Source organism: Durio zibethinus, chromosome 5 (assembly GCF_047325235.1).
Source record: "Durio zibethinus cultivar Kanyao isolate XHJ-2024 chromosome 5, ASM4732523v1, whole genome shotgun sequence".
In the NCBI taxonomy this organism is placed as follows: Eukaryota; Viridiplantae; Streptophyta; class Magnoliopsida; order Malvales; family Malvaceae; genus Durio; species Durio zibethinus.
In genome coordinates, this window is record NC_143166.1 from 1,627,116 (window position 1) to 1,651,993 (window position 24,878).

At 33.7% G+C, this 24,878-nt stretch overlaps 1 protein-coding gene and 1 pseudogene across 2 annotated transcripts; both read left to right on the forward strand.

Moving 5' to 3' along the window:
* Window positions 1-8,021: 8,021 nt before the first annotated feature.
* On the forward strand, window positions 8,022-8,354 carry LOC149518643 (uncharacterized). Its single transcript, XM_089760360.1, has one exon. The coding sequence runs from the start codon at window positions 8,022-8,024 to the stop codon at window positions 8,352-8,354; it is 333 nt and encodes a 110-aa protein (XP_089616486.1).
* Window positions 8,355-20,205: 11,851 nt separating this feature from the next.
* Window positions 20,206-23,971, forward strand: LOC111281474 (putative 6-phosphogluconolactonase 1; annotated as a pseudogene). The gene is made up of 3 exons (XR_016342451.1): window positions 20,206-21,375; window positions 21,461-21,596; window positions 23,310-23,971. The product of XR_016342451.1 is annotated as a putative 6-phosphogluconolactonase 1 (transcript).
* The last annotated feature ends 907 nt before the right edge of the window (window positions 23,972-24,878 follow it).

Consider the following 24,878-nt stretch of genomic DNA (forward strand, 5'->3'; position numbering starts at 1 on the left):
CCCTCATACCAGTGTTTTATCTTCAATGAGGTTAATTTGGCACCAACAATTGATGTGTACTCAACTCTGATGGGTATGCATCTATTATATCTAGACAGAACATACATGAAGAAATACAAATTAAAGAGTCATAAGAAGTTGAGTTAGATGCTAGGGGTGGGAAAGGAGACTATAGATTCATACATTCGAGAGAAAGATGATCATAAAGGTATTCTATGAGAGGTCCTTCGGGATTTCATTACCAAGCACTCGGATGATGACTAGGGAATGAAAGTATTTACTCTAGCCATATATGGGTTGGTCATCTTTCCTAAGATTTTAGGGTACATTGAGATAGAAGTGATGGATCTATTTGAGCATATTGAACGAGGTTACAACCCTTCACCAGTTATCTTGACAGAAATTATCAGATCTCTGAGTGTTTGTAGGTAGATAGACAAAGCACGCTTCATGGGTTACATACCCTTATTATATGTGTGGATAAAAAGCCATTTTGAATGCAAAAAAAGTGCCCTCACCAAACTTTATCTCCATACTCGAAATCCAATTAGAGAATTTTGCCAGAGCACTTGGCCAAAGGCAAGAACTCAAAAGGAGTTGAATGTTTGCTATAAGGACTCATTACTAGCCAGTAAGATGGTTAGCTCCATAGATAGACAGAAAACCTATGCTTTACCAATGTAGAGATGAGATAAGGGTCCCACTTCTAGGCTTATGACGGTTAACAAGTTATGCCCCATTAATAGAAAGGAGGCAGCACAAAGCTGAACACTTTATACTCATGACCTATAAGCTCGGCTAGTTCGACTGCTCATAACCTTCTAAAAGATTGATAGCATAATCAAAGCCTGGAAAAAGTCTAAAAGAATAAGCCCAGGACCATTCACAGATCGAGTTACTTAAGGATATTTGGCTTAAAGGAGAAAGAAAGGTTAAGAGATTGCATCTAGGCCTTAGGATTATCACTTATCGGAACAACCTGATAAATAGCTTTTAAAATTAGAGCATGAGATAAAGAAAGAGAAACTGAGACAAGAGGTCTTAAAGCTGCAAGAAAAAAAGGACCAATGGTAAAACAAAGCAAAAAACTAGAAGTCTAAGCCCATAGAATTTCCAAAGAATACAATAAGGCCCAGAAAATTGTTAGAGAGTGGGATGATGCCCTAAAAGAGTTAAAAGAGTTACAACATGAGCATAACAGGTTACTTATACAAGTATAAGCCAAAGAAATAAACAATACTTAGTTGGCTTGCGAAAATGAAGAGTTGAAGGAGTAGCGTGACCACATAGAAAATGCTTTCATAAAGGTTGAATAGGAGAATCAATGGCTCTCGAATCACATCTGACTCTAACATTAAAATTGAGGGACAAAAAAATCATGTCAGGTCTTTTATGGAATAGCACAGAGAATTATCCCATCAGGTATGGTGAGGTAAAAGAGAAGGGTTAGGAAGATAAAGGTACATAGAACATCCTACTGCTCAAATAGGTAAAACTGTAATCCAAGCAGATAAAATGGCAAAAAAGGCTGAGACTTTACGGGTATTGATCACACTAACAGGAGAGCATAGGTAAAAATTATTGAACTTTATTGAGATAGCTAAGGACCAGTATGAACAGGTTAGACATTTCTATAGAGGAATAATATTAGGTTTGATGTAAAACAGACTTCTGTGGAATAAATAAAAATTTTCTTTTGTTGGATCTTTTTCAAGGGGTAAATATTTTTACTTTTTATCTTTTTTCATTTGCATTACATTCATTCATGCACTCATTATCATAACATTGTCATTAGATCTTTAATTGTGGTGTTAAGGTGCAAGAATAGCTTCTCATCAATACAACACTCGGGCTCGAGCTAGAAAGATGGAACAAGATAATACAAGTCACTTTGAAAAATAGAGAAAGCCTAAGAAGCATTAAAAGAAAAGTTGAGCCAAATTTTAAAGGCTTTTGAAAGGATAAATAAGGGAAAATCAATGGAAGAAAATACTTCACAAGAAGCTACTAATTTGGCATACCCTTCAGGCTTTGGCCCACCACAACATCAAACCACACCATTCTTCTAGCCTCAAAAAACAGCTATTCTGAAGTACAACTACCCAGGAATGACCTATGCACCAGGTTACGAGAATGTCCAAAGCCATGATAATCCTATCTTTGCCTAGAAAGTAGCTGAGCCCATTCAACTCCCTGCTGTATATGAGAAAAAAAAAAAGGAGAAGCCATAAGCAGCTATGCCCTTGGGAGACTCTAAAACTGATCAAGCAATGAACAGACTTGAAGAAAGACTAAGGGCTATAGAGAAAATAGTATTTTATAGATCCATAGATGCAGTGCGACTTTGCTTGGTACCAGATGTAGTGATGTCACTAAAATTTAAAGTACTAGAGTTAAAAAGGTATGATGGTACCAAGTGTCCTATCACACATATTACTATGTACTATCGTAAAATGGTTGCATATACCAATAATAGAAAACTACTCATACATGTGTTTCAAGATAGTCTGACTAGATCTACGACAAGATGGTATGTCCAATTAGATGGGACTCGTATCAAGGCATGAAAAGATCTGACTAGATCTTTTGTTAACTAGTACCGGTACATCATTAACGTAGCTCCCGATCATTTTTCCTTACAAGTAATAGAAAAAAAAGCATTTGAGTCTTTTAAGCAATATGCTCAAAGGTGGTGAGATATGATTTCCAGGTACAATTTTCTTTAAGAAAAAAAAACCACTGTGCTATTTGTAAGCACTTTAAAATTACCTTATTATGCGAAAATAATCGGGAATACAACTAAAAATTTTACAGACATAGTGATTTCGGGAGATATCATAAAAAATGCTATAAAAAATGGTAAGCTTGAAGGAGGTGAGGCTTCTAAAAAAGCACCCAAGAAAAAAAAAGTGATACTCAGGCTGTGAGTCTTGAGGGGCAGCAATTTAGAAGCTATTCTTGACTTACCTACCCCACATACCATCACACAGTAAGCCATACTTTCGCATCTTCATGCCAGTCAACTACTCGGCCATCTTATCCATCTTCTCCAAGATCTTCGACTCACCCAGCCAGTACCACAAGCAATATTAAATAACCGTGAACCAGGTAAAGATCAACTTTTGACCCCATACTTATGAGCTATATGGAGTTATATTAAAAGCTCTACAAAAATCATTTAATAGCTACTATCACTATAAAATAACTTGAACCTCCTTATCCCAAGTGGTATGACTCCAATGCCTATTGCGACTATCATTGCAGAGTGGCGAGGTATTCTACTAAAAACTGAGTCTCTTTTAAATATAGGGTACAAAATTTGATTAAGGAAGGGTTGGTAAACTTTAATGCAAGTGAAAATTCTGCACCTAATGTCAGTGGGAACCTTTTTCTAGTCATACAATTAATACTTTGGACATATATAAAAGGCATGCGAAAAGGAGAGTAGAGGAGCTTAAGATGCCATTCGACCAGCTGTATGAGGCCTTACATAAAGTTGGAATAATTTAGCCCAACTCAGATATATAAATATCATAGTGGGGCATTAAGTCATTCAATTGACATCTGCAAACAATTTTATGGTGAAGTTCAGAAACTAATGGACTCTCATCAAATAGAGTTGTATGAAGAGTTGAAAGCTTTAAAGGACATCGAGGTGGCTATGACAAACAAGTAGGTGTTGAAACCTATCATTATACATTGTAAGAAGAAACCATAATCAGCTGGGAATAAGTTTGTTCTCAAACCAGTAGCCCTCAAAGTTTTACGTCCATTTCATTATATAGACAATAAAATAGTACCTTAAAATTATCAATGTGGGGTAACAATTCAAGAGTAGCTGAAGAATATGCTGAAAGCTAAAACTTCTTACAGAACAGGAGTATGGGGCATAACCAGAAGTGAGAGATGTTATACTTCAAAAACTTTGAATAAATTAGAAAAAGAAAAAGAAAAAGAGAAGCAAACTGAACTAGAAATCCCAGAAAAAAATACATCACAACTTATGACTAAAAAAGAGGTTTGCAAGTTCTTGAAGCTAGTCAAACATAGTGAGTACTCTGTGGTAGAGCAATTGAAAAAGATGCCAGCTAAAATCTTTTTGTTATCATTTTTTTTAACTTTGAATCGCATCGCAATGCCTTTTTAAAAGGTATTGAATTAGGCTTATATGGCCTATAATGTCTTCGTGGAGTATGTGAATCATTTGGCAAGCAATCTGGTAGTGCTACATCATATCTCTTTTAGTGATGATGAAATCCCACCAAAAGGCAGAAGAAGCACTAAGGCATTGCATATCATTGTCAAATGCAAAGGCCATATAGTAGCCAAGGTTCTTGTTGACAATAGGTCGACCATTAATGTTTTACCTATATCCACTTTAGCAAAATTACCCTTTGATATGTCTCATATAGTTAAATGATGGTTTGAGCATTCAATGGGACTAGGCAAGAAGTATTGAGAGATGTCAAGCTACCCATACAGATTTAAGCAATGTATTTTCAGTATAAAATTTTAAGTTATGAATATCTCTCCATCATATAACTGCTTATTATAAAGACCATGGATCTACAAGGCAAGCATTGTTCCTTCTTCATTGCACCAAAAAATCAGGTTTAATGTAGAAGGGTAATTGGTGATTATGGCTGGAGAGAAATATTTACTGTAATCCAACCATAAATGCCTCATATGTAAAAGCGATAGAAGAATCATTAGAATACTCATACAGATATTTTAAACCAGTCAATGCAGTAGGTGAAGGGCTCAAATTCAGTTAAATCATGATTAACCAGATGCTTAACAAGGGTTGGAGTATTGGATTTGGTCTGGGTAAGAATCTTCAAGGGATGAGAGAATTTTTGAAGCTTGAGAACAATAGTGGTAGAACAGGATTGGGTTATAAGATAGAAGAAGTACTAAGCTTTCACAGAAGGGCAAGGAATGAGTCGATGGTTGTTTCCCACTTAAATGAGATTTTCATTCCTGAAGGATACATGTTTTCAAAAGCTGAAGAGGATGCAGAAAAGGAACCAGAGTGAGAGAAAGCTTTTGCCAAGCTATTTATTCACATGGTGGATGATGAAAGCTAATATGAGGAAGCCATGGTTTACTCTTGCCCACTAGGATATGAATTGTGGAATTGAAGGATTATCAAAATGCCTATTGTCTCTAATTTTCCTTTAATATAATCATATCTCCTGATCGCTTATGCCCAAGAGCATTAGAATGAAATCTTATGTTTAGGCCTTTTGTTTTTCATTATTTCAATAAAAGTAGGATGATGCATTTTGTTCATTTCTTCCATTCCATTCATTCCACCATCGAGATCTCTTACCAACATTTCTTATTTTATTAACTTTCAGGTTCTCAAATAAATGTAAAGATAATCATGACAACAATCTGGGGTTTAACTTTGAGAACTCAATTAATACTGATGACCTTGATACTAAAGAAAATTTTGAAGAATATACTTTACCCTCGAATTTAATGAGGATGATTGAATAGAAAGATAAATCGATTGAGCCTCATCAAGAAGTAGTTGAATTGGTCAATTTGGGTGATCTCAAAAATAAGAAAGAAGTCAAGATTGGCACTTTACTTTGGATTATTGATCGATAGCGGTTAGAGAATTTGCTTCAAGAATTTATAGATGTCTTCGCTTGGTCCTGCCAAGATATGCCTGGACTCAGCACTGAAATAATGAAACATAAGTTATCATTGAAGCCAAGATGCAAATCGATACAGCAAAAGCTAAGAATAATGAAACCATAGATGCAATTAAAAATCAAATAGAAAGTTAAAAAGTAATTTGATGTAGGCTTCTTGCAAATGGCCAGGTATCCCGAATGGGTAGCTAATATCGTACATGTTTCCAAAAAGGATGGTAAAGTACGGATGTGTGTAGATTATAGAGATTTGAATAAGACTAGCCCTAAGGATAATTTTTTTTTACCTCACATCGATACTTTAGTGGATAATATGATCCAACATTAAGTATTCTCTTTTATGGATGGATTTTCTAGGTACAATCAAATAAAAATGACCTCGAATGACATGGAAAAGATTATTTTATCATCATGTGAGGGATTTTTTACTACAAAGTTATGCCTTTTAGGCTAAAAAATATTAGGGCAACTTATTAAAGGGCTATGGTGACACTTTTTCACGATATGATATACAAAGAGATTGAGATGTATGTGGACGACATGATTACCAAGTCCCATAAAGGAGGAGATCATGTAATCAACCTCAAAAAGTTATTTGAAAGATTAAAAAAGTTTCAACTCAAGCTAAATCTAGCTAATGTACATTTAGAGCCAGATCAAAAAAGCTACTAGGATTTATAGTGAGCGAAAGAGGGATAGAAGTAGATCCAGATAAAATCTGGGCCATTCAAAATCTATCCCCACTAAGTAAACAAAAAGAGGTTCGCAGGTTCTTGGGTAGATTGAATTATATTTCTTGGTTCATTTTTCAACTCATTTTTAAATGTGATCTCATTTTCAAATTCTTTCGAAAAAATAATCCCGGAGAGTGGAATGAACAATGTCAAGAAACTTTTGATAAGATCAAGTGGTACTTATCAAACCCTCCAATATTAGCACCCCCTATCCCAATAAAACCACTAATTCTATACTTATGGTATAAGAAGGCTCAATGGGATGTATGTTGGGCCAACAAAATGAATCTAGTAAGAAAGAAAAAGCTATTTATTATTTGAGCAAAAAATTCATAGAATATGAGTCTAAGTATACATCACTAGAGAAAATGTGTTGTGCTTTAGCTTGAACGACTAAAAAGCTCAGGCAGTACATGCTATACCATATCACTTTGCTCATAGCTAAATTGGATCCCATTAAATATATTTTCGAGAAGCTTTCATTATCAGAAAGGATTGCAAGATGGTAAGTGTTACTTTTTGAATATAACATAGCATATGTAAGTCAAAAAGTAATTAAAGAAAGTGTCATTGCTGAATTTTTGACAGATAAGGCTACCAAAGATTATGAACCCATGAAATTTGATTTCCTAGGTGAAGAATTGATGGTCATTCTAGAATCAGAAAAAGATGATAATGAAGAAAAGCATGGTGGATGTATTTTGATGAGGCTACTAATACCTGGGGCATGGAATCGAAGCAGTTTTGATATCTCCAATGAAGCACTCCTATCACAGCAAGATTAAATTTCAACTGCACCAATAATATCGCTGAATATAAAGCTTGTGTCATGGGATTGCATGCAGCTTTAGATAGGAAGATTGAAATATTAAAGGTGTTCGGAGACTCAACTCTAGTCATTTATAAATTGAAAAATGAATGGGAGACGAGAGATTCAAAACTCATCCTTTATCATAAATACATTTTAGAACTATGCAAATAGTTTAAAACAATTCGGTTTGAACACTTGTCTCGAGAAGAAAATCATATTACGGATGCCTACGCAACCTTGGCCGTTATGGTACAGATTGGTGATACCGCTAAAATCCAACCAATCAAATTAGACATCAAAGATATGCCAGTGCATTATGCCAACTTGGAAAAAGATGAGGATAGTTACCTCTGGTATCATGATATCATGCAGTATTTAAAAAATTAGCAGTACCCATATCAAGCAATGAAAAATGATAAAAGAGTCTTACGAAGATTGGACATAGAATTCTTTCTGGATGGGAAAACTTTGTATAAAAAAGGCAAGGACCAAGTGTTACTCCATTGTGTAAATATATCTAAAGCTAAAAGAATTGTTGAAGACGTGCATAATGGTGCATGTGGGGCACATGCAAATAAGCATATGATGGCGAGACAGGTCATGCAAGCTGGATAATATTGGTTAACAATGAAAAAAGATTGCATCGATTATGCCTAAAGGTGCCATAAATGCCAGATTTATGCTGATAAGATTCATACTCCGCCTAGTACTTTATATGTTATAGCACCATATTGGCCATTTTCTATGTGGGTGATGCATGTCATTGGTCTTATCACACCAAAAACTTCAAATAAGAATAGGTTCATTTTTATGATGATTGACTACTTCACCAAATGGGTCAAGGCTACCCCTTTCACAATAGTGACTAGATCAGTGGTTTGTAAATTCATTAAAAGAGAAATAATTTATAGATACGAACTCTCAAAAAGAATTATATCAGATAATGTCAAGAATTTGAATACCAAGATGATGCAGGAAATATGTGCTCAGTTCAAAATCAAACATCATAATTTAGCTCTATATCGCTCGAAAATGAATGGTGCAGTGGAAGTCGCAAATAAAAACATCAAAAGGATTCTGGAAAGGATGACTGAAACATACAAGGACTGGCATGAGAAGCTATCTTTTACCTTACATGCATATTAAACTTTTATGCGCACTTCTATAAGAGCAATTTTTTTTTCTTGGTTTATGGGATGAAAGCTGTATTACCAGTAGAAATAAAAATCTCATCTTTGAGGGTTTTAAGAGAAGTGAGACTAGAAAAAGCTAAATGGATTTGGGAATGCTATAAGCAATTGAACTTTATTGAGGAGAAAAGATTAACGGCCTTATGCTATGGCCAATTATACCAAAGAAAAATGATGAGAGCTTATGATAAAAAGGTCAGACCTTGGCAGTTTCGAGAGAGAGAATTGGTTTGAAAAGGATCCTTTCAAATCATTATAACCATAAAAAAAATGGACTCCAAATTGAGAGGGGCCTTATGTGGTAAAAAGAGCTTTTTTCAGAGGAGCTTTGATCTTGTTGAAGATAGATAAAGATGAACTCCATGGTCTTATCAACTCTAACGTAGTAAATAAGTATTTTGCTTGATTCTTAAAAAAAAAAGAGGTCAAATTGAAAACTCGAAAGGGCAGTTTAAACCATAAAAAAAGGTCAATTAAAAACCCGAAAAAATGGTTTGAACTAAAAAAAAAGGTCAAATTGAAAACCCAAAAGGATGGTTTGGACTTAAAGGAAAAGATTCTGAGGTGGCTTCAATTGGCACTACTGGGGAAGGCACATCATAGGCAGTAAATTTTGAAGAACTTTGAAATGTTCAGGCATTAAGTTTTAATTGAGTTTTTAAAGGAGATCAGAGATTTGTTGTCATGATTATCTAATCATTTGTTTTGAGGGCACTGTTACCCCAAATAGCCACTCCTATACATTTTTTTTTCTTCACACTGGCATTTGTAATTGATTACCCACATAAATGAAAGCCATCTTATCATTCTCTAAATCTTTTACATTGCTATTCTCCTTCTGCCTTACCATGAATGGAAAAAATGCATAATTTGCATCATCATACTTTAGAATTAGGATAATGGTTAATAATTGAACAAAATCATAAGAAGTGTATTATTTTAAAGGATTAAAAGAGGTAAAGGCAAAAGATTACCTAAAAAAAAAAGGAGAATTTGACTTCCATGGCTTTTTTCAATAGACAGGTGAAAAGACTCCTTTAACAGAGAACACGTCTCTATGTTGATGGTTTCTCTACATGATTTTAGGCTAATGAAAGATGGTTTTTTTGCCAAAATGCACCTCTAGGTTGATGAAAAATAACTTCTTTACCAAATATAAAAGGAGATTTCTCTGTCAGAGTGCACAGTGAAAGTAAACATACATGATGATGTCCGATGGCTTCTCTACTAAAGGAGTACAAAAACAAGAATACAAAAACCTTAGCACCATGATTAATGATTCGTCTGCATCCTAGACAAGGCATACATTTGCATTATGTCACTCACTTGATCTTTACTCAGTCCAAATCATTTTTTATGATTCGTGGTTTCGTTTCGATAATTTATTTTCAACCTCGACTCAGTCCTAGTCATTTTATTTTGACTCGTGATTTCGTCTCAAGCACATGATTCGTGATTTCATCCTAATCATTTATTGTCAACCTCTACTTGGACTTGGTCTTAGTTGCTTTATTTTGACTCGTAGTTTCATCTCGATCACATGATTCATGGTTTCATTCTGATCATTTATTTTTGACCTCGACTCGATCTTGATCACTTTATTTCGCTTATGGTTTCATCCCAATCACATGATTATTAGTTTCATCTTGATCATTCATTTTTTACCTCGATTAGGGCCTGGTCATTTTATTTTGACTCGTGATTTTATCCTGATCACATGATTTGTGATTTCATCCTGATCATTTATTTTTGACATTGACTCGATATTGGTTGCTTTATTTTGACTTATGATTTCATCTTGATCACATGATTCGTGGTTTTATCCCAATCATTCATTTTTGACTTCGACTCGGTCTGGGTCACTTTATTTTAACTCGTGGTTTCATCCCGATCACATGGTTTGTGGTTTCATCCTGATTATTTATATTAAACCTAGACTCGATCTTGATCACTTTATTTGGACTTGTGATTTTGTCTCGATCACATAATTTATTATTTCATTTTGATCATTTATTTTTGACATCGATTTAGTCTTAATCGCTTTATTTCGACTCGTAGTTTCATCTCGATCATATAATTCGTGGTTTCTTTTTGATCATTCATTTTTTACCTCGACTCGATCTTAGTCGCTTTATTTTGACTCGTGGTTTCATCCCAATCACATGATTCGTGATTTCATCTTTATTATTTATTTTTAATCTCGACTCAATCTTGGTCATTTTATTTTGACACGTGGTTTCATCTCGATCACATGATTCATGATTTCATCCTAATCATTATTTTCGACTTTGACTTGGTCTTGGTCACTTTATTTGACTCGTGATTTAATCTCGGTCTCCTAACCTTGGTTCAGTCTAGGTCATTTTTTAAAAAATAAAACCCAAAGTGAGGTATCTAGGTCTTTGCAGCATCTTTGTCTAATAAAGATGTGCAAGGAGGGACAACTATAGACACTCATTTTAGTCCGAGCCCAATCGGACCCATTGTTGTCCAAGCTCAGTTGGACTCGTTTTAGTCCAAGCCCAGTTGGACCCATTCTGGCCATGGCCCAACTGGACCCATTTTGGTCAAGGCTTAATCGGGTCCATCTTGGTTCAAGCCCAGTTGGGCCCATATCGATCAAACCCGATTAGGCTCATTTTGGTCCAATTAGATTTTGTTACCATTATTATTTTTATTTTTATTTTTTGTTTCTTTTTTTGTTCAATTTGCATGTGAATGAGGATTAGAATCGCCATATTTTTAGGTCAACATAGAATCAAATTAATACAACTAAAATTTTAGACCTAAAATCTCGTTTGGATAGAATGCAATCCTAAAAATCAAGCCTAGGATTGATTCTGTCCGTTTCTTAAATTTGATCCTAGGCTGTCTATAAATTGGCTTGATTTTGACACAAAGAAACACACAAAGACAAAAGAGAAAATAGAAAGAAAATTATTAAGGAAGTTCTGGGGAAATTCTAGCAGAAAGGGCTTTTGGGATTTGATTATTGGGACTTTGGTTTTGATTTGGAGTTCTAGAGGGATTTTGGGCTTTTGAAAGTGATTTTAAAGTAGCAAAAGGTTTTGGGGAGGTTTAGGATGACGTAGGAATTTTTTAAAATTTTTCAGGATTTTTTTTGGAATTTTTCTAAGTTTTTCTGGGTTTGGGATGAATTTCTTAACGAAGGACAAATTTTTCGACAGGGTTTGAATTTTCCAACAAGATTCTGACGAGATTTCTAGAATTCGATAGGTTTTTCAAAAACTGGTGGGTTTTTCAATTTTTGATTAAATTTTTTGACGAAGTTTTCAAAAATCGGTAGGATTTCTAATTTTCGGTGGAACTTTTTGGTTGGTTTTTTAAAGAGAGGTCAGAGGATTTGAAGGGTAGGGAAAGAAAGGTTATGAGGTTTTTGAGACAAAACACTGAAAGAGCCCTTTTATACCATTCCAGAATGATGCCATTTTGCTAAGCCAATATCCGTGCGTTAACTCACGTCCCTACCGGACCCGACCTTAAGTTTTTCTTTTTCTATTTTCTTTTTATTTTTTGATTTGTATTTTAATTTATTTATTTTTACCCATATTTTATTTTTTTTTTAACAAAAAGAAGAACAAAAAAAAATAAAAAAATTATTATGTCATTTCTTAAGAAAAATGAGACTTTTTCAAAAAAAAAAAAACAAAACAAAACAAAAAACAAAAAAAAAGACAAAAACAAAAAAAAGGAAAAATATAAAATTTACTATATGGTATATTATAAAAATAAACAAGGCTTGGATAATTCGAAATCGAAACTGATACCATCCTTAAATGGGCGTTATAGGGGTGCTACAACCTTCCCTAAACATAATCGACTTTCGAATCTAACCTCTGTTTTGTAGACTAGCTTCAATCAGGTGGCCAGTTACACCTAACAAAAAAAGATTAGTGGTGACTTTTTTTCATTCCAAGTCTAGTGGTAGGTCAATGGATTTATACGTTATGACACTGCTAATGAATAAATTTGATGATTTTTTTTTTATTTTGTAAACTTTTTAAGCCAACTTTTTATAAAGACTGCTATACTCCAATTGATGTACTTCGTTACATTGAAATAAATTTTTTTTTTTCTAAATCCATTTTACTATCGTTTTTTTCTTATTTGCATTAGTTCGAGAACATTTTACCAATCTAAAGACGGATAATTGGACAACGACTTGCATAATTATTATAGATCATATTGATGTAATTACAAGTTTTAGGTCAGATTTCTTCAAATAACTTCAAATCACTTATACACAAGCTTATTAAAAATAATTTCATGTGTGAGCTTGGTTAGAATTGATCTAATGATAATAGATCTTTATTTGTATTTAATATTCTCAGGATAAAATAATACAAGTGCAAGCTCAGTAAAAACTAAGCTACTGATAGTAAATCTTTAAGTTGCTTGTGTTCCACATCCTTGGAATGACATCACCGCTTAGATTTTGCAATTTGTAATTCGCATTGTGGATGAACTTTTTAACAATATATGATTTTTCCCATGTTAAGGCCAACTTGCCACCTCAATCATCTACCTCTAAGGCTTCAATTTTTTTGAGTACCAGGTCACCCTTCCTAATGTGTTTACATTAGACCATTTTATTATAATAATTGGCTACCTTTTGTTGGTAGGCCACGATCCGAGTTAGGACTATATCTCTTTATTTTTTGATGAGGTTGAGATCAACTCTAAGTGCTTCTTCATTTTTTTATGCTAATTCAACTCTTAAGCTCGGTAAGCTGATCTTAATTGGCACTACGATTTTTGTTCCAAATGCCAAGTGAAAGAGGGTTTCACCAGTGGGCACCTTCATAATTGTTTGTAGGGCTCATAAAACTCCTAGTAGTTTGTCAGCCTACTTTTTTTTTGCTCGTTAAGCTTTTTTTTTTCAGAGCTTCTAATATTGTCTTATTCATAGCTTTGACATGCTCGTTAAATTAGGGGTAGGCAACTGATGTAAACTTGAGGTTCATGTAAAGATTTGAGCACCATTCCATGAATCTTGGATTATCAAATTGTTTGCCATTACCCGTTATTATCTATCGAGGTAATCCAAATCTGTAAACTATGTTTTTATATACAAACTTCTCAACTTATACTTCTATAGTGGTGGCTAGGGCTTTGACTTTCAATCATTTTATGAAGTAATCTACTACCACTAAGATAAATCCCTTCTAACTTGTGGCTGGGGTGAATGGTCCAAAAATGTCCATCTCCCATTGCATGAATAGCCATGGGCTAATGATAAGAGTGAGCTTGGTTGAGGAGAGATATTATACATGGGTAAACCTTTGACATTTATTGTATTTTTTCACCAGTTCGATCGTATCCTTAATAATGGTGGGCCAATAATAACCCTGCCTCAACACTTTATAAGTCAAAAGTTAAGGTTCAAGATGATTTCCACATATTCCTTCATGGATTTCTACTAGGACATACTTTGCCTCTTCTTCATCAACACATCTTAAGTAGGTAGACTAAAAGATCTTTTGTATAATTTTTCTTCAATCATTGTGTATCAGAAGGCCTTTTTCATCAATGCTTTAGCTCAAACTCTTTCATTGAGTAGCACTCTTATGGTCAAGTATACTTTAATTAGCATCATAAGGTTTTTTTCTCTATGACCTATCCCACAAGCTTGTCTATGATGCTTTTATGAACTAGTTCCTCTACTAGAACTTGGTTTAGGCTTTCTATTGCTGGTTTTAAAGCCAAATTAGATAGAAAGTTTGCTATTGATTTTTTTTGACCTTTGTATTTTTTCACCTCAACTTTCTTGAAGCCAGCTATCAATGCTAGTGTTTTATCAAGGTACTTTTGAATTCCATTTTCTCGAGCTTTTAACTCTCCACTTATCTGGCTAACCATCAGTTGGGAGTCATTATAAGTAGTTATGTGTTGAACATTCAGCTTAATTGCCAACTTTAGGCCAACTATTCATGCCTTATATACTGCTTCATTATTAGATGTCCTAAACTTGAATCTCAAGGCATATGGGTACTATAGCCTTTTTGAATCGATCAGAATAATGTCGACTCCTCCACCGTAATTTGTAGTAGATCCATCGACATATAGCTTTCAATCATTTTTAGTTGAGGTTTTTTTTTCTAACTATCTTTTACATTGTGCTGAAGTGTGCTCTATTATGAAGTTTACTAGCACTTATGATTTTAATGATCTGAACAAGAATTTTAGATCATTGAGCTTCACTACCCATTTAATTAGCCTTTTTGATATTTTAGGTTTATATAAAACTTACCTCGGTGATTGATTGGTCAGAACGTGGATCATGTGGGTTGACTTGAGTTTTCTGGCTGAGGTGACCGTGGCATAGGCCAATTTCTCTATATTATTATAGTTAACTTCAAACTCTATCAATACTTTGTTTACAAAATAGATCGATCATTGTTTTTCTTCTTTTTCTTGAACTAAACTGAGCTGACAACTTAAGCTTTATTGGCTAAGTATAAGTACAGTGTTTCACTATGTCTCGATTTAGACAAGACAGATGGAGAGGATAAGAACTCTTTGATTTTGTCAAAAATTTTTTGGCATTAAGGAGTTCATCTAAAGTCAGAGACATTTCTGAAAATTTTAAAAAATGATAAATATCATTCTGTCGATTTGGACATAAATCGACTTAGTGTGGCTATTCTATTTGTTAACCTTTGCATCTCCTTTACTGAGGTCGACGCCTTCATTTTTAAGATCGCTTGAACTTTCTCAGGGTTTGCCTCTATCCTCTATTAGTTGATCATATAGTGAGGAACTTACTTGATGTAACTCCAAAAGCACATTTGCTTGGGTTAAATCTTATATTGTATTTTTTCAAAGTGTTAAAGGTTTCTCTAAGGTCTTTTAGATGCTCAGTCAAACTCTTACTTTTGACTATCATGTTATCTATATATACTTTTATATTATGATCAATTTGGTCCTTGAATACCTTATTCACCAATTTTTTATAGGTTAACTTTGTAATCTTCAATCCGAAAGATATGACCTTGTAACAGTAAAAGCCTTTCTTAGTAATAAAAGCTATTTTATTATTATTTTCTTTCAACATTTTGATCTAATTATAGCTAGAATAAGCATCCATGAAGCTAAAGAGATCGTGCTCAACATTATCATCTACCAGTTAATCTATGTTATGGAAGGAAAAACTATCTTTTAGGCAAGCTTTATTCAGGTCAATAAAGTCTATGCATATTTTTAATTTTTCGTTGTATTTTTTGACCATGAACAAATTGGCTATCCATTTAGAGTAATAGACCTCCCTGATAAAGTCAGCTCGTAATAGTTTGTTAAGCTCTTCTTTAATGGCATGTTGTCTTTTAGGGGTAAAAGTTCTTTTTCTTTGTCAAACTGGTTTGACCTCGAGATTAGTATGTAGCTTACGAACCATTAACTCGATATCAATTTCATGTATATAAGACAGTGTCCAAGTAAGTAGGTCAACATTATCCTTATAAGTTGAATCAGTTGGTCTTTAGGCTAGAGCTTGGCTTTGATCTGCATGTATTTTTTAGGAATGTTGTTCTAAAATGAAATTGTCATGAAGCCTTCAACTAGTTCGGGTCAATTTACATTTGAGTTTGGTCTTTGATCAATTATATCTTTTTATTCTATTAGGTCAAGATTATTTTTTACGAAAATAGGTCTTGACATGATGATTAGTATATTGAATAACTTGTCAAACATATTAGTAGAAGTGAAGTATATTTTTCATTTAATACTGTGTTTTGGTCGAAGTGTTAGCTTAGTCCAAGTAACATCAACTTTTTGCGTCAACTTAATAGCTCGATCATTTTTATTGTTGTTTTAAAAAATTAAAAAAATTAAAAAAAATTAAACTTTTACATAGCTTAAGAGCTCAGAGTGGCTTAAGAGTGCCTTTCTCTTAGATTGGTCTTATGTTTTATGTTTTTATCAGCGGTTTCCTACTCTTTGCCAATTTTCTATGTCAATTTCTCTTTGTTTTCCACCTTGGTATTAGTCGAGTTACCTGTCTGCTTCTCAGTCTTACCCTTTATCATTGTAACATAACATTGTTATGCTATAGATTAGTCTTTTTGTACTTTTCTAGCCTTTGTAAGTGTTTACTTTCAAATGGGGAGTTGAGCCTATAAGTTGCATAACATACTGACTAAGTCAGTCTAATATCATATTATAGGCAGATGGGACATCTGTTCCATGAACTCTATAATCGAGGTAATCATTTTTGGCTCTATCCTCAAAGAGATTGAGAGCTTGATAGTTTCTCTTATTGGCACCTGTTCATTTTCAAACCTCACTAATGCTATGGTGATTGGCTTCAACTGATATTTGCCAATCTTCATTTTTTTGAAACAGTCATAGTACATAATGTCGATTGAACTCCTATTGTCAAATAAGATTCTTTTGACTACATAGTTGTACACCAAGACTGTGATCATTATGGCATCATCACATGGGTGTTGGATCCCCTCTAAATCTTTTGAGCTGAATAAGATCGACTCATTTCTCTAATCTTTTTCTTTTTTAGTCGAGATGCCTATTGCCATTATTAGGCTTGATTAAACTTTTTTTTCGTTAAGGTAGAGTTGCCTCTTATAATTACGTTAGTCACCATGGTGATTGGCTTGCTATTGTCAGCTTAAACCTCTTTCTAATTCAGCTCTTCTCCTCAAGCATTCCTTCTTCCTTGATATGATCTTTTCTTTCTGCCCTAGGTGGGGCACTTTGTGGTCTCTTTTATAGTTTTTTCTAAACTAGTCTTATCTTTTTTATGCCATAAATCTTTTCAGCTGACCTTACCTTATCAGAGCTTCAATATCATTTTTCAAGTTGACACAGTCTTCGATATTTGGCCGATCTCCTAAAAGAAAATGCATCTTTTTGTTAGATCCCACCTTGTGTTCTATTTCAATGGCTTAGGCTATCTGAGGTCAAGATTTTTTTTAATTTACATCAAAATCCTCTCTCGGAAGGTATTTAATGCAGTTTAGCTTATTTTTTTGCTGAAACTTTTAGCCCTATGTTGTCTCCCTCTTGGGTTCATAAAATTTCTTGCTTTTTTTATGACTGATGAGGAATGATGAGACTCTCTTACCTTGACTGTCAATGAGGGGGATGAGTTTCTCTCACTTCAGTTTATTTTCATAATAGCTTCGATGTTGGTGTATTTCTTTACTATTCGCAAGGTGTCGACTAGAGTTTTAGGTGGTTCCAGTGACAATGTTAACTTTAAATTGTACTCCTTACCATTGAGTCTACTAGTCAATAAGGCAATAGTGACCATCTATTCTAGGTTTTTAACCTATAGAGCTTTCATGTTAAAACACGTGACATAGCTTTTTAAAGTTTCATTTCGCCTTTAATGAATTGACATTAGGCTTAGGGTTATTTTCTTAGCTCTTCGGCTACTCACAAATTGGGATAGGAATGAGTGGCTGAACTCCTTGATAGTAGCGATTGACCTCGACTCTAGAGCTATACCAGGATCGAGCTGCGCCTTTCAATGTAGTGGCTAGACCTTTGCACATTATAGCCTCATTTACTATATATATCATCATGTTAGTTCTATAAAGTTACAAATGATCAAAGGAGTAAAAAATATCATCATATGCCTCCAAGATTGGCATTTTAAATCCCTTGAAAGGCATAGCTTTGTCAATCTCTTTAGTAAAGCATGAGGTCTTCAAGAATTGAGCTCATCCTCAATTGCTATTGGTTTCATTTTTAGCTCTTTCTCTATAGCTTGCATTTGAGCTTTCAAACTCTGTTCGGCTGAAGTTCATACTCTGTTTGTTTGGACTTTTGGGTTGTGGCATATGTAGAATTGTAGCTAAGACGGTAATGAGTTGGATTAGTGTGTTCTTCTTCTCTAGAGGCTGAGAAAGCTTTCACCTCTTCGTAACTTACTTGTCCGATAATAGCTTATCGGCCTAGTGTGACTAAGTTTGGCATTTTAAAGACTTATGGTGGGTTATAGTTTGCAGTATCTACTTAAGAGCTTGTATTTGTTCCATTAGGGCTTGATATTACTCCATGGTTGGTCCTGCCTGTAGTTGAACCAGGTAGGCAGAATGCTAGCTTAGATGAGTTTCTTTTCCAATTGAGGAGATTATCTCTCCTTTTTTTTGAGTTTTTTTTTTGTTTTTCTTGACAACATTATTTTGTGCTCGACTAATGTGAAATGTGCCTCTACTTGGCACATCAAATGTTGGTGTCGAGCTTCGACCTAAGGGTGTTCTTGTGAATGCAGAAAAAAAGGACAGTTAGCGACAAAGGTAAGGATGTTCCCTACGTTTGCACTCCAATGCATAAGTCAATAAGAATCAGGTTGGAAATGAAGTGAGAAAGTAAAAAAGAAAGAAAGATATGAATTAGATTAACCTGGCTTCATGGTACCTGAGTCTCCATATTTATAAGTAAGCTTAAGCAGATAAAAAAGGAACAATTAGGATAAGGTCGAGCTAAAGTGGCATTGAAGATGTCAGACCGATTTGTCATGTCAAGTCGGCATAAATGATCAAGATACACTTAATTGTCTACTGACGATTGAGAAAGGAAAAAAAATTACTATGCCCTTTTGACCATTATATGTCTTTAACAGTATGTTAATCCATTTGCAAAATCTAAATATTTCACTGTTAATAAATATAAAAATTTTTATCATAAAAATTTAATTTATATAATGTCGAGATCTATATTGAAGCATGTCTATGTTCTATTAGAGATGACCGCATGTGTAGTGCCAGTAGCTTAATTTCTTGCATGCATAGATTAAATTGAAACAATAATTTAGCATTAAGAGAGAGAAGGGGAGAGAATTTAGCTGTTGCGAGTCAATTTAAGAGCAATGATGGGAGGCACTAAAATCTTGGTCCAAATTGGCCACTGTTTGGGTTTAGTTTAAGCTCTCAGCTCCAGGATATTTGGCCTATGATTCAATCATGTTAGAGGGCATCTTTTGTTTTTTTTTTGTTTTTTTTTTTTTGGGTACAAAATCATGATGGAATAGTTTACTTCAATCATGAATTCAAGAGTGGAATAAAAACCTGGTCAAAAGAAAACTAAAATGGTGATGCTGTAAGGCTAAATGTGGTTAATTTGGCTTTCATCAAAGACTAATTACAAAATTAATGTCGAAAAAGCACACCGAGGCTATTATTATAAAGAAGATGAAAGAACCATCAATCAGTCTGAAAAAAATTAAGAAAATCAAGAATTGATTCGAAATTATAATATTTGATTTAATTTGGATCGATTTTTTTTAATTTAATTTGAATAAAATTTAGATATTAAATATATATATTAAATTCGAATTGAATTTTATATTAGAATATGAAAAATAAAAAAAAATAAAAAAAAAGATTATATATTTTTATTAATTTTTATATATTTTTTAAATTTTTATAAAATAAAAATAATTATTTTATATATAAATTTATTTAAATACATTAAAAATTTTATTAAATAAATATATAAAAATTTTTTTTTAAAAATCAATAAACTAAATCAAATCAAGTTGTTAGAATTCAATTAAAAAGATTGTATTGATTTTAAAAAAAAATTTGATTTAGATTTAGATTGAATTTTAAAAATTTATAATACTATCCGTTATTTGAAAACTTGAATTGAATTCGATTTGATCTTAATTGTTATCATTCTTAACAATAATCATTGAGTTTATATATATATATATATATATGTATATATATATATATATATATATGATTAAATTAAGACACAAAAGCAAAACATTAAACACTTTTTTTTTGTCTCCCACAGTTAGATTAGTGGTAAAGGTGAGAAGTAGCTCTCAATAACAAGTTGAACCGAGAAAGTGAGAATCTACATAGTTCAGTCATGAATGTATCAAGTAAAAAATCTTTTCAGAAAAAAACTAAGACAAATTTTTTTAAAAAAAGGTGGTATTTGTGTGTGTATATATATATATATATATATTTGTCAAAGTTAGAACATAGAATCAAAAGATGAATTGATGTACATGTACATCAATCAGTCTGGAAAGAAAATGGCTTCAATGGCCTTCTTGCTGCTTCCCAAAAGGAGTTAAAAAACATTTAGACTTCACCACTCTGATAATGCTAAGATTCCTGCAACTGGGGTTACCATACCAACTCTTGATTTGTCATCATCTGGGGGTTTGATTTTTTTTGTTGCTTCAACTGTTGAACACCCTCTCCTTCCTTCCTTTGCTTTGACGTTGGTATTTGATTATTGCATGAGATTCCAAAATTCCTCTTGATATATATTTATTTTTATGGTGGTGGAGAAACCAGAGAAAAATGATGGTTGACACGATGTCTTCAGTAATCAAAACACTATGAAACTATCAAACTAGTTAAAGTTTTGGTCTTGCTTGATCTCTGGATTGTGATGATCACCCTTTTGTTGGATTGACCTTGTGTCCAATTTAAAGTTTTTAACTCCATGCATGAAGTGATGGGCTTTTGGCTAGTATCACCTTGTTGTTTATCTTAAACTGTGTTATTGAGTTTTTTTTCCCCTTTTGAGTCATAGATTCTTTTAACTGTTTTGCATGATCTTGAATTTTGATGTTTCATTGGTTCTAACTTAATGCCTGTGAGCTGCCAAAGTTAATGGCTTTATTGTCAGCTGCTACATTTTCTTTTTAAAATTGAGTTGTTTTTTTTTTTTTCATTGTTCTTCTTGGTGATTTGTGCGTTATTGGGTCTGTTATATTTTTAATTCTGATTTTTAATTTTAATTTTATTTTTATTTTTTTACATTAGAATTGGTAGAATTGGTAAAATTGTCAAAAGCATGGATCTTTCTAGGGTTAATAATGATAGAGGAGAAATGAGAATTCATGAAAACTTGGATGAGCTAAGGACAGATTTGGCTGACTATATTGCTGAGCTATCAGAGGCTGCGGTGAAGGAGAGGGGCAGCTTTGCTATTGCGTTGTCTGGAGGTTCTCTCGTTGGCTTAATGGGGTACCAATGCATTCCTTTTCCATGTTTTTTTTTTTTGGTGTTGTGATTTTGGTGTTCTTCCTTTAAAGTTTTTGGTGGGAAACAGAAAACTCTGTGAAGCTCCTTATAACAGGACTGTAGACTGGGCTAAATAGTACATATTTTGGGCGGATGAACGTGTTGTGGCAAAAAACTATTCTTATAGCAATTATAAACTTGCAAAGGATGGCCTTCTTTCCAAGGTTGGTATCTGGATTCACACTTTATTTATTTATTTTTTTTTTGTGTCCTTTCTGCTTTCCAAGAACCAAATGATGGGAAATTGTGGTAGGAAGATTTGTTTACTGTTCTGATATTGATATCTTATTATGATGTGTTCTTTGTTATCTCCTTTTCCTGGTTTCCCTGCTTTAGTTAAATATTCAAAGTGTAGATTAGTTCCTTCATTGTTCACTGATTAGACTGATCCACGCATTGGATCTTGAAATATTAGCCTTTGTTAGAAGGTATTTAAGCTTAAACTCCGTCTGCTATGATGTTGTTTTCTGGTAGTATTAGTTTACCTATGGTATCCCAGCATCTGATTATTCATTAATGGATTCCTTATTTTCAGTGATTCCTCTGTTTGCTCCTCGAATTCATCTTCACTTTGTTGTGGTTATCTTAAGATATTAAACTAGATATATGCTTAGCAAGTACGAAGTATTAGGATTGTCTTATTACCCAAGTTATCTTTGTTTGTTTACTTTTTTTTCATCTGATGCAGTGTCAAGTTTAACATTAGAAGGTGTGAAATTGAGTATTCTGTCCTCTTTGGGAAAGTGTCTACTGGCACGAATGTATTAAGTATCGTCTATCTTGTTTTCAATTGAACTAGATGTTTGGTTTTAAATACAAAAAACCTTCTTACGTCTGGGTTCTAGTATTTATCAGATATTTGGAAATTTCTTCATTCAGCTGAGGTTTATTTTCACCTTCCTGTTTTTATATAGTCAATCATGCTTCTTGAATTTCATTTGTTCATGGTGCCATCTTGACTCACCACCACAATATAAAAAACAAATACATGAAACAACTGTGCGTTTTTTCTCTATTAAGAGGGAAGTATTGGTAGGTTGGGGGTTTAAATACTCGTTATAAGGACAATATGGAAGTGTAAATTTCCACATAATTTGAAGACTTCTCTGGTAGTCCTACCCTTCTAAGAACTTTTGAACTTCTTCCGGTTACTAATTCCATTATCTTGCTGAAGATAGCATCAGGCATGTATCTTCAGAATATCAGATATGATCGAAGCAACCAAAACGACTGATGGTTCTGAAAAGCTAAAGGCCTTACAGTGAAACCGTCATTTTATCTTTTGTATCCTTGTAGACTCGTTTTTTCAAAGATGAAGAGTTCATATATTTGGAGCCTTTAAGTAATTTTTCTTGATATTCGTAATTAGACAAGTTTGAGAATTCTTAGGACTTGCTTATCTGTTACTGCTTCTTTGTCTATCCCTTGTCCCCTCTCGTTTTCTTAACGTTTCTCACATCTTACATAAATTTGATGAATGTTGTTCATTGTGTTATATGAAACATGAAATGAACTAACTAGCTTGTTAATCATGCTTCGTATCCCTTTAATTTGGAGTCACTAGTCTTCAAAATGACGTAACTGGCATCAAACTAGCTTGATTATGATAAAAGTTAGATTACCATTTTTTGTTTCTTTTCATCTAATTTTCAGAAAGTTATGGAAAAATACAATTGTATTGAATCATTATATAAACATTTGTATGTTTCCTGGCCTTCCATCCACATTCGGTATCATGGTTTCACCACTTTAAAGTTCTGAATTTAGCAATGCTTTCCTCGATGGATAGGTTTATCGAAAAATTTTGCTTCAGTTTGTCTTGATAAGTTTACGCCATATGGTATATGCTCTTATGACTTATGCCCTTGTATTTGCAGGTGCCGATTGTTCCCAGCCATGTTTTTTCTATCAACGATTCAGTTTCGGCAGAGGAGGCTGCTGATGAGTACATGTTTGTTATTCGGCAGTTAGTGAAAACACGAATGGTCAGCCTTTCTGACATTAGTGACTGCCCCAAGTTTGACCTTATCCTTCTTGGGATGGGCCCTGATGGTCACATTGCGTCGTTATTTCCAAATTATTCAGTGTTTGATGAGACAGATGAGTGGGTAACTTTTATCACCGATTCCCCTAAACCGCCACCAAAGAGGATAACTTTCACTTTGCCTGTCATCAATTCTGCATCGTTGTGACAGGTGAGAGCAAAGCCGAAGCTATGCATTTGGCAATTGATAATGTTGGATCCGACCGCCCTTCGCCGCCTGCACGGTTAGTCCAACCAACAAAAGGGAAGTTGGTATGGTTTTTGGACAAGCCAGCTGCATCAAAACCGGAAGGTCATCAACTTTCTGAGCAGGGTCAAGTTTTTCTTGCCAAACTCTATGTTTGTATGTAACAGAGGGTTTTGAAACCTGTTGATCCTCGTCCTCAATTAGTTACTTTCAGCTTCTTTTTCTTTTAGTGTGGAAACCATTTTGTCAACAATCATGTGAACTGATAAAATATTAAAATTTTAATTTTAAGGTATTTATCATTTAAACGAGCATTTAATAACCAATATTTGCAAAGGTCTAATTAATTGATTTAATGAGAGTTGATATGATAAGAATGAGATAACATTATTTTAATGGTGCTTTAAAAACCCAATTTTTAGATGATCTTAATATTATTGAGTAGATGTGACATATCATTTTGATTAAATTCCTGAAAAGGACTCTAATTGGGGACCTATTTTACCAGTTCAAGCAACACATTTTTCAAATATTTCAAGTCATGATCAGGATCAAAGATCATTCACTTGAAACTAAAATATTGTACTCTGCATTTTTATAATATGCTCTCAATGGCATTATCAATTCACTGCATTAAGTAATCATTTCAGCATACAGCCAATTTGGTCTCCAGAATCCCTATTTAAATTCAATAACTTAACCCATGGAAAAGCGCCCAATGATTTTTCTAGTCAAAGTTGCAAAAGACATGCATTTGACAGCAACATTTAAGACGGAAATCAAAGCAGATTTTGATAATTATATCATCAAATTCCATGCACAATGCTGTCATCTATGACATCATTTTGATGAGAAAAATATAGAAAGAGTATCAAGTTGGAAGCATCAGCCACATCATGCACACAACAATCAGACAAAAGCAGCAAAGATATGTTGCATCAGCTCTTCATGCTTTAGAAATCACTTTAAACCCAAGTTGTAATTCTTAAATAAGATTCCTGTGGGAATTGTGGTTTCATTCTTGTAGCTTTTGAAAATGGGAGGTTTTTGCAACTCACTGTCCAACACAGCACCGAGCAAAATATAAAGGTAATTTGATGGGTGAATGAAGTGGCAACCACTCATTTGTTCCAACTGGTAAAGGTTTACAAATCCAGTCAAAACTCCAAGACTTTTGGGATAATTTATACCACAAAACATGGTGGCTGAAAACAA

Bases quoted from the DNA above. Each gene is read 5' to 3' on its own strand.
- LOC149518643 (XM_089760360.1), top strand. From the start codon at position 8,022: ATGATTGACTACTTCACCAAATGGGTCAAGGCTACCCCTTTCACAATA.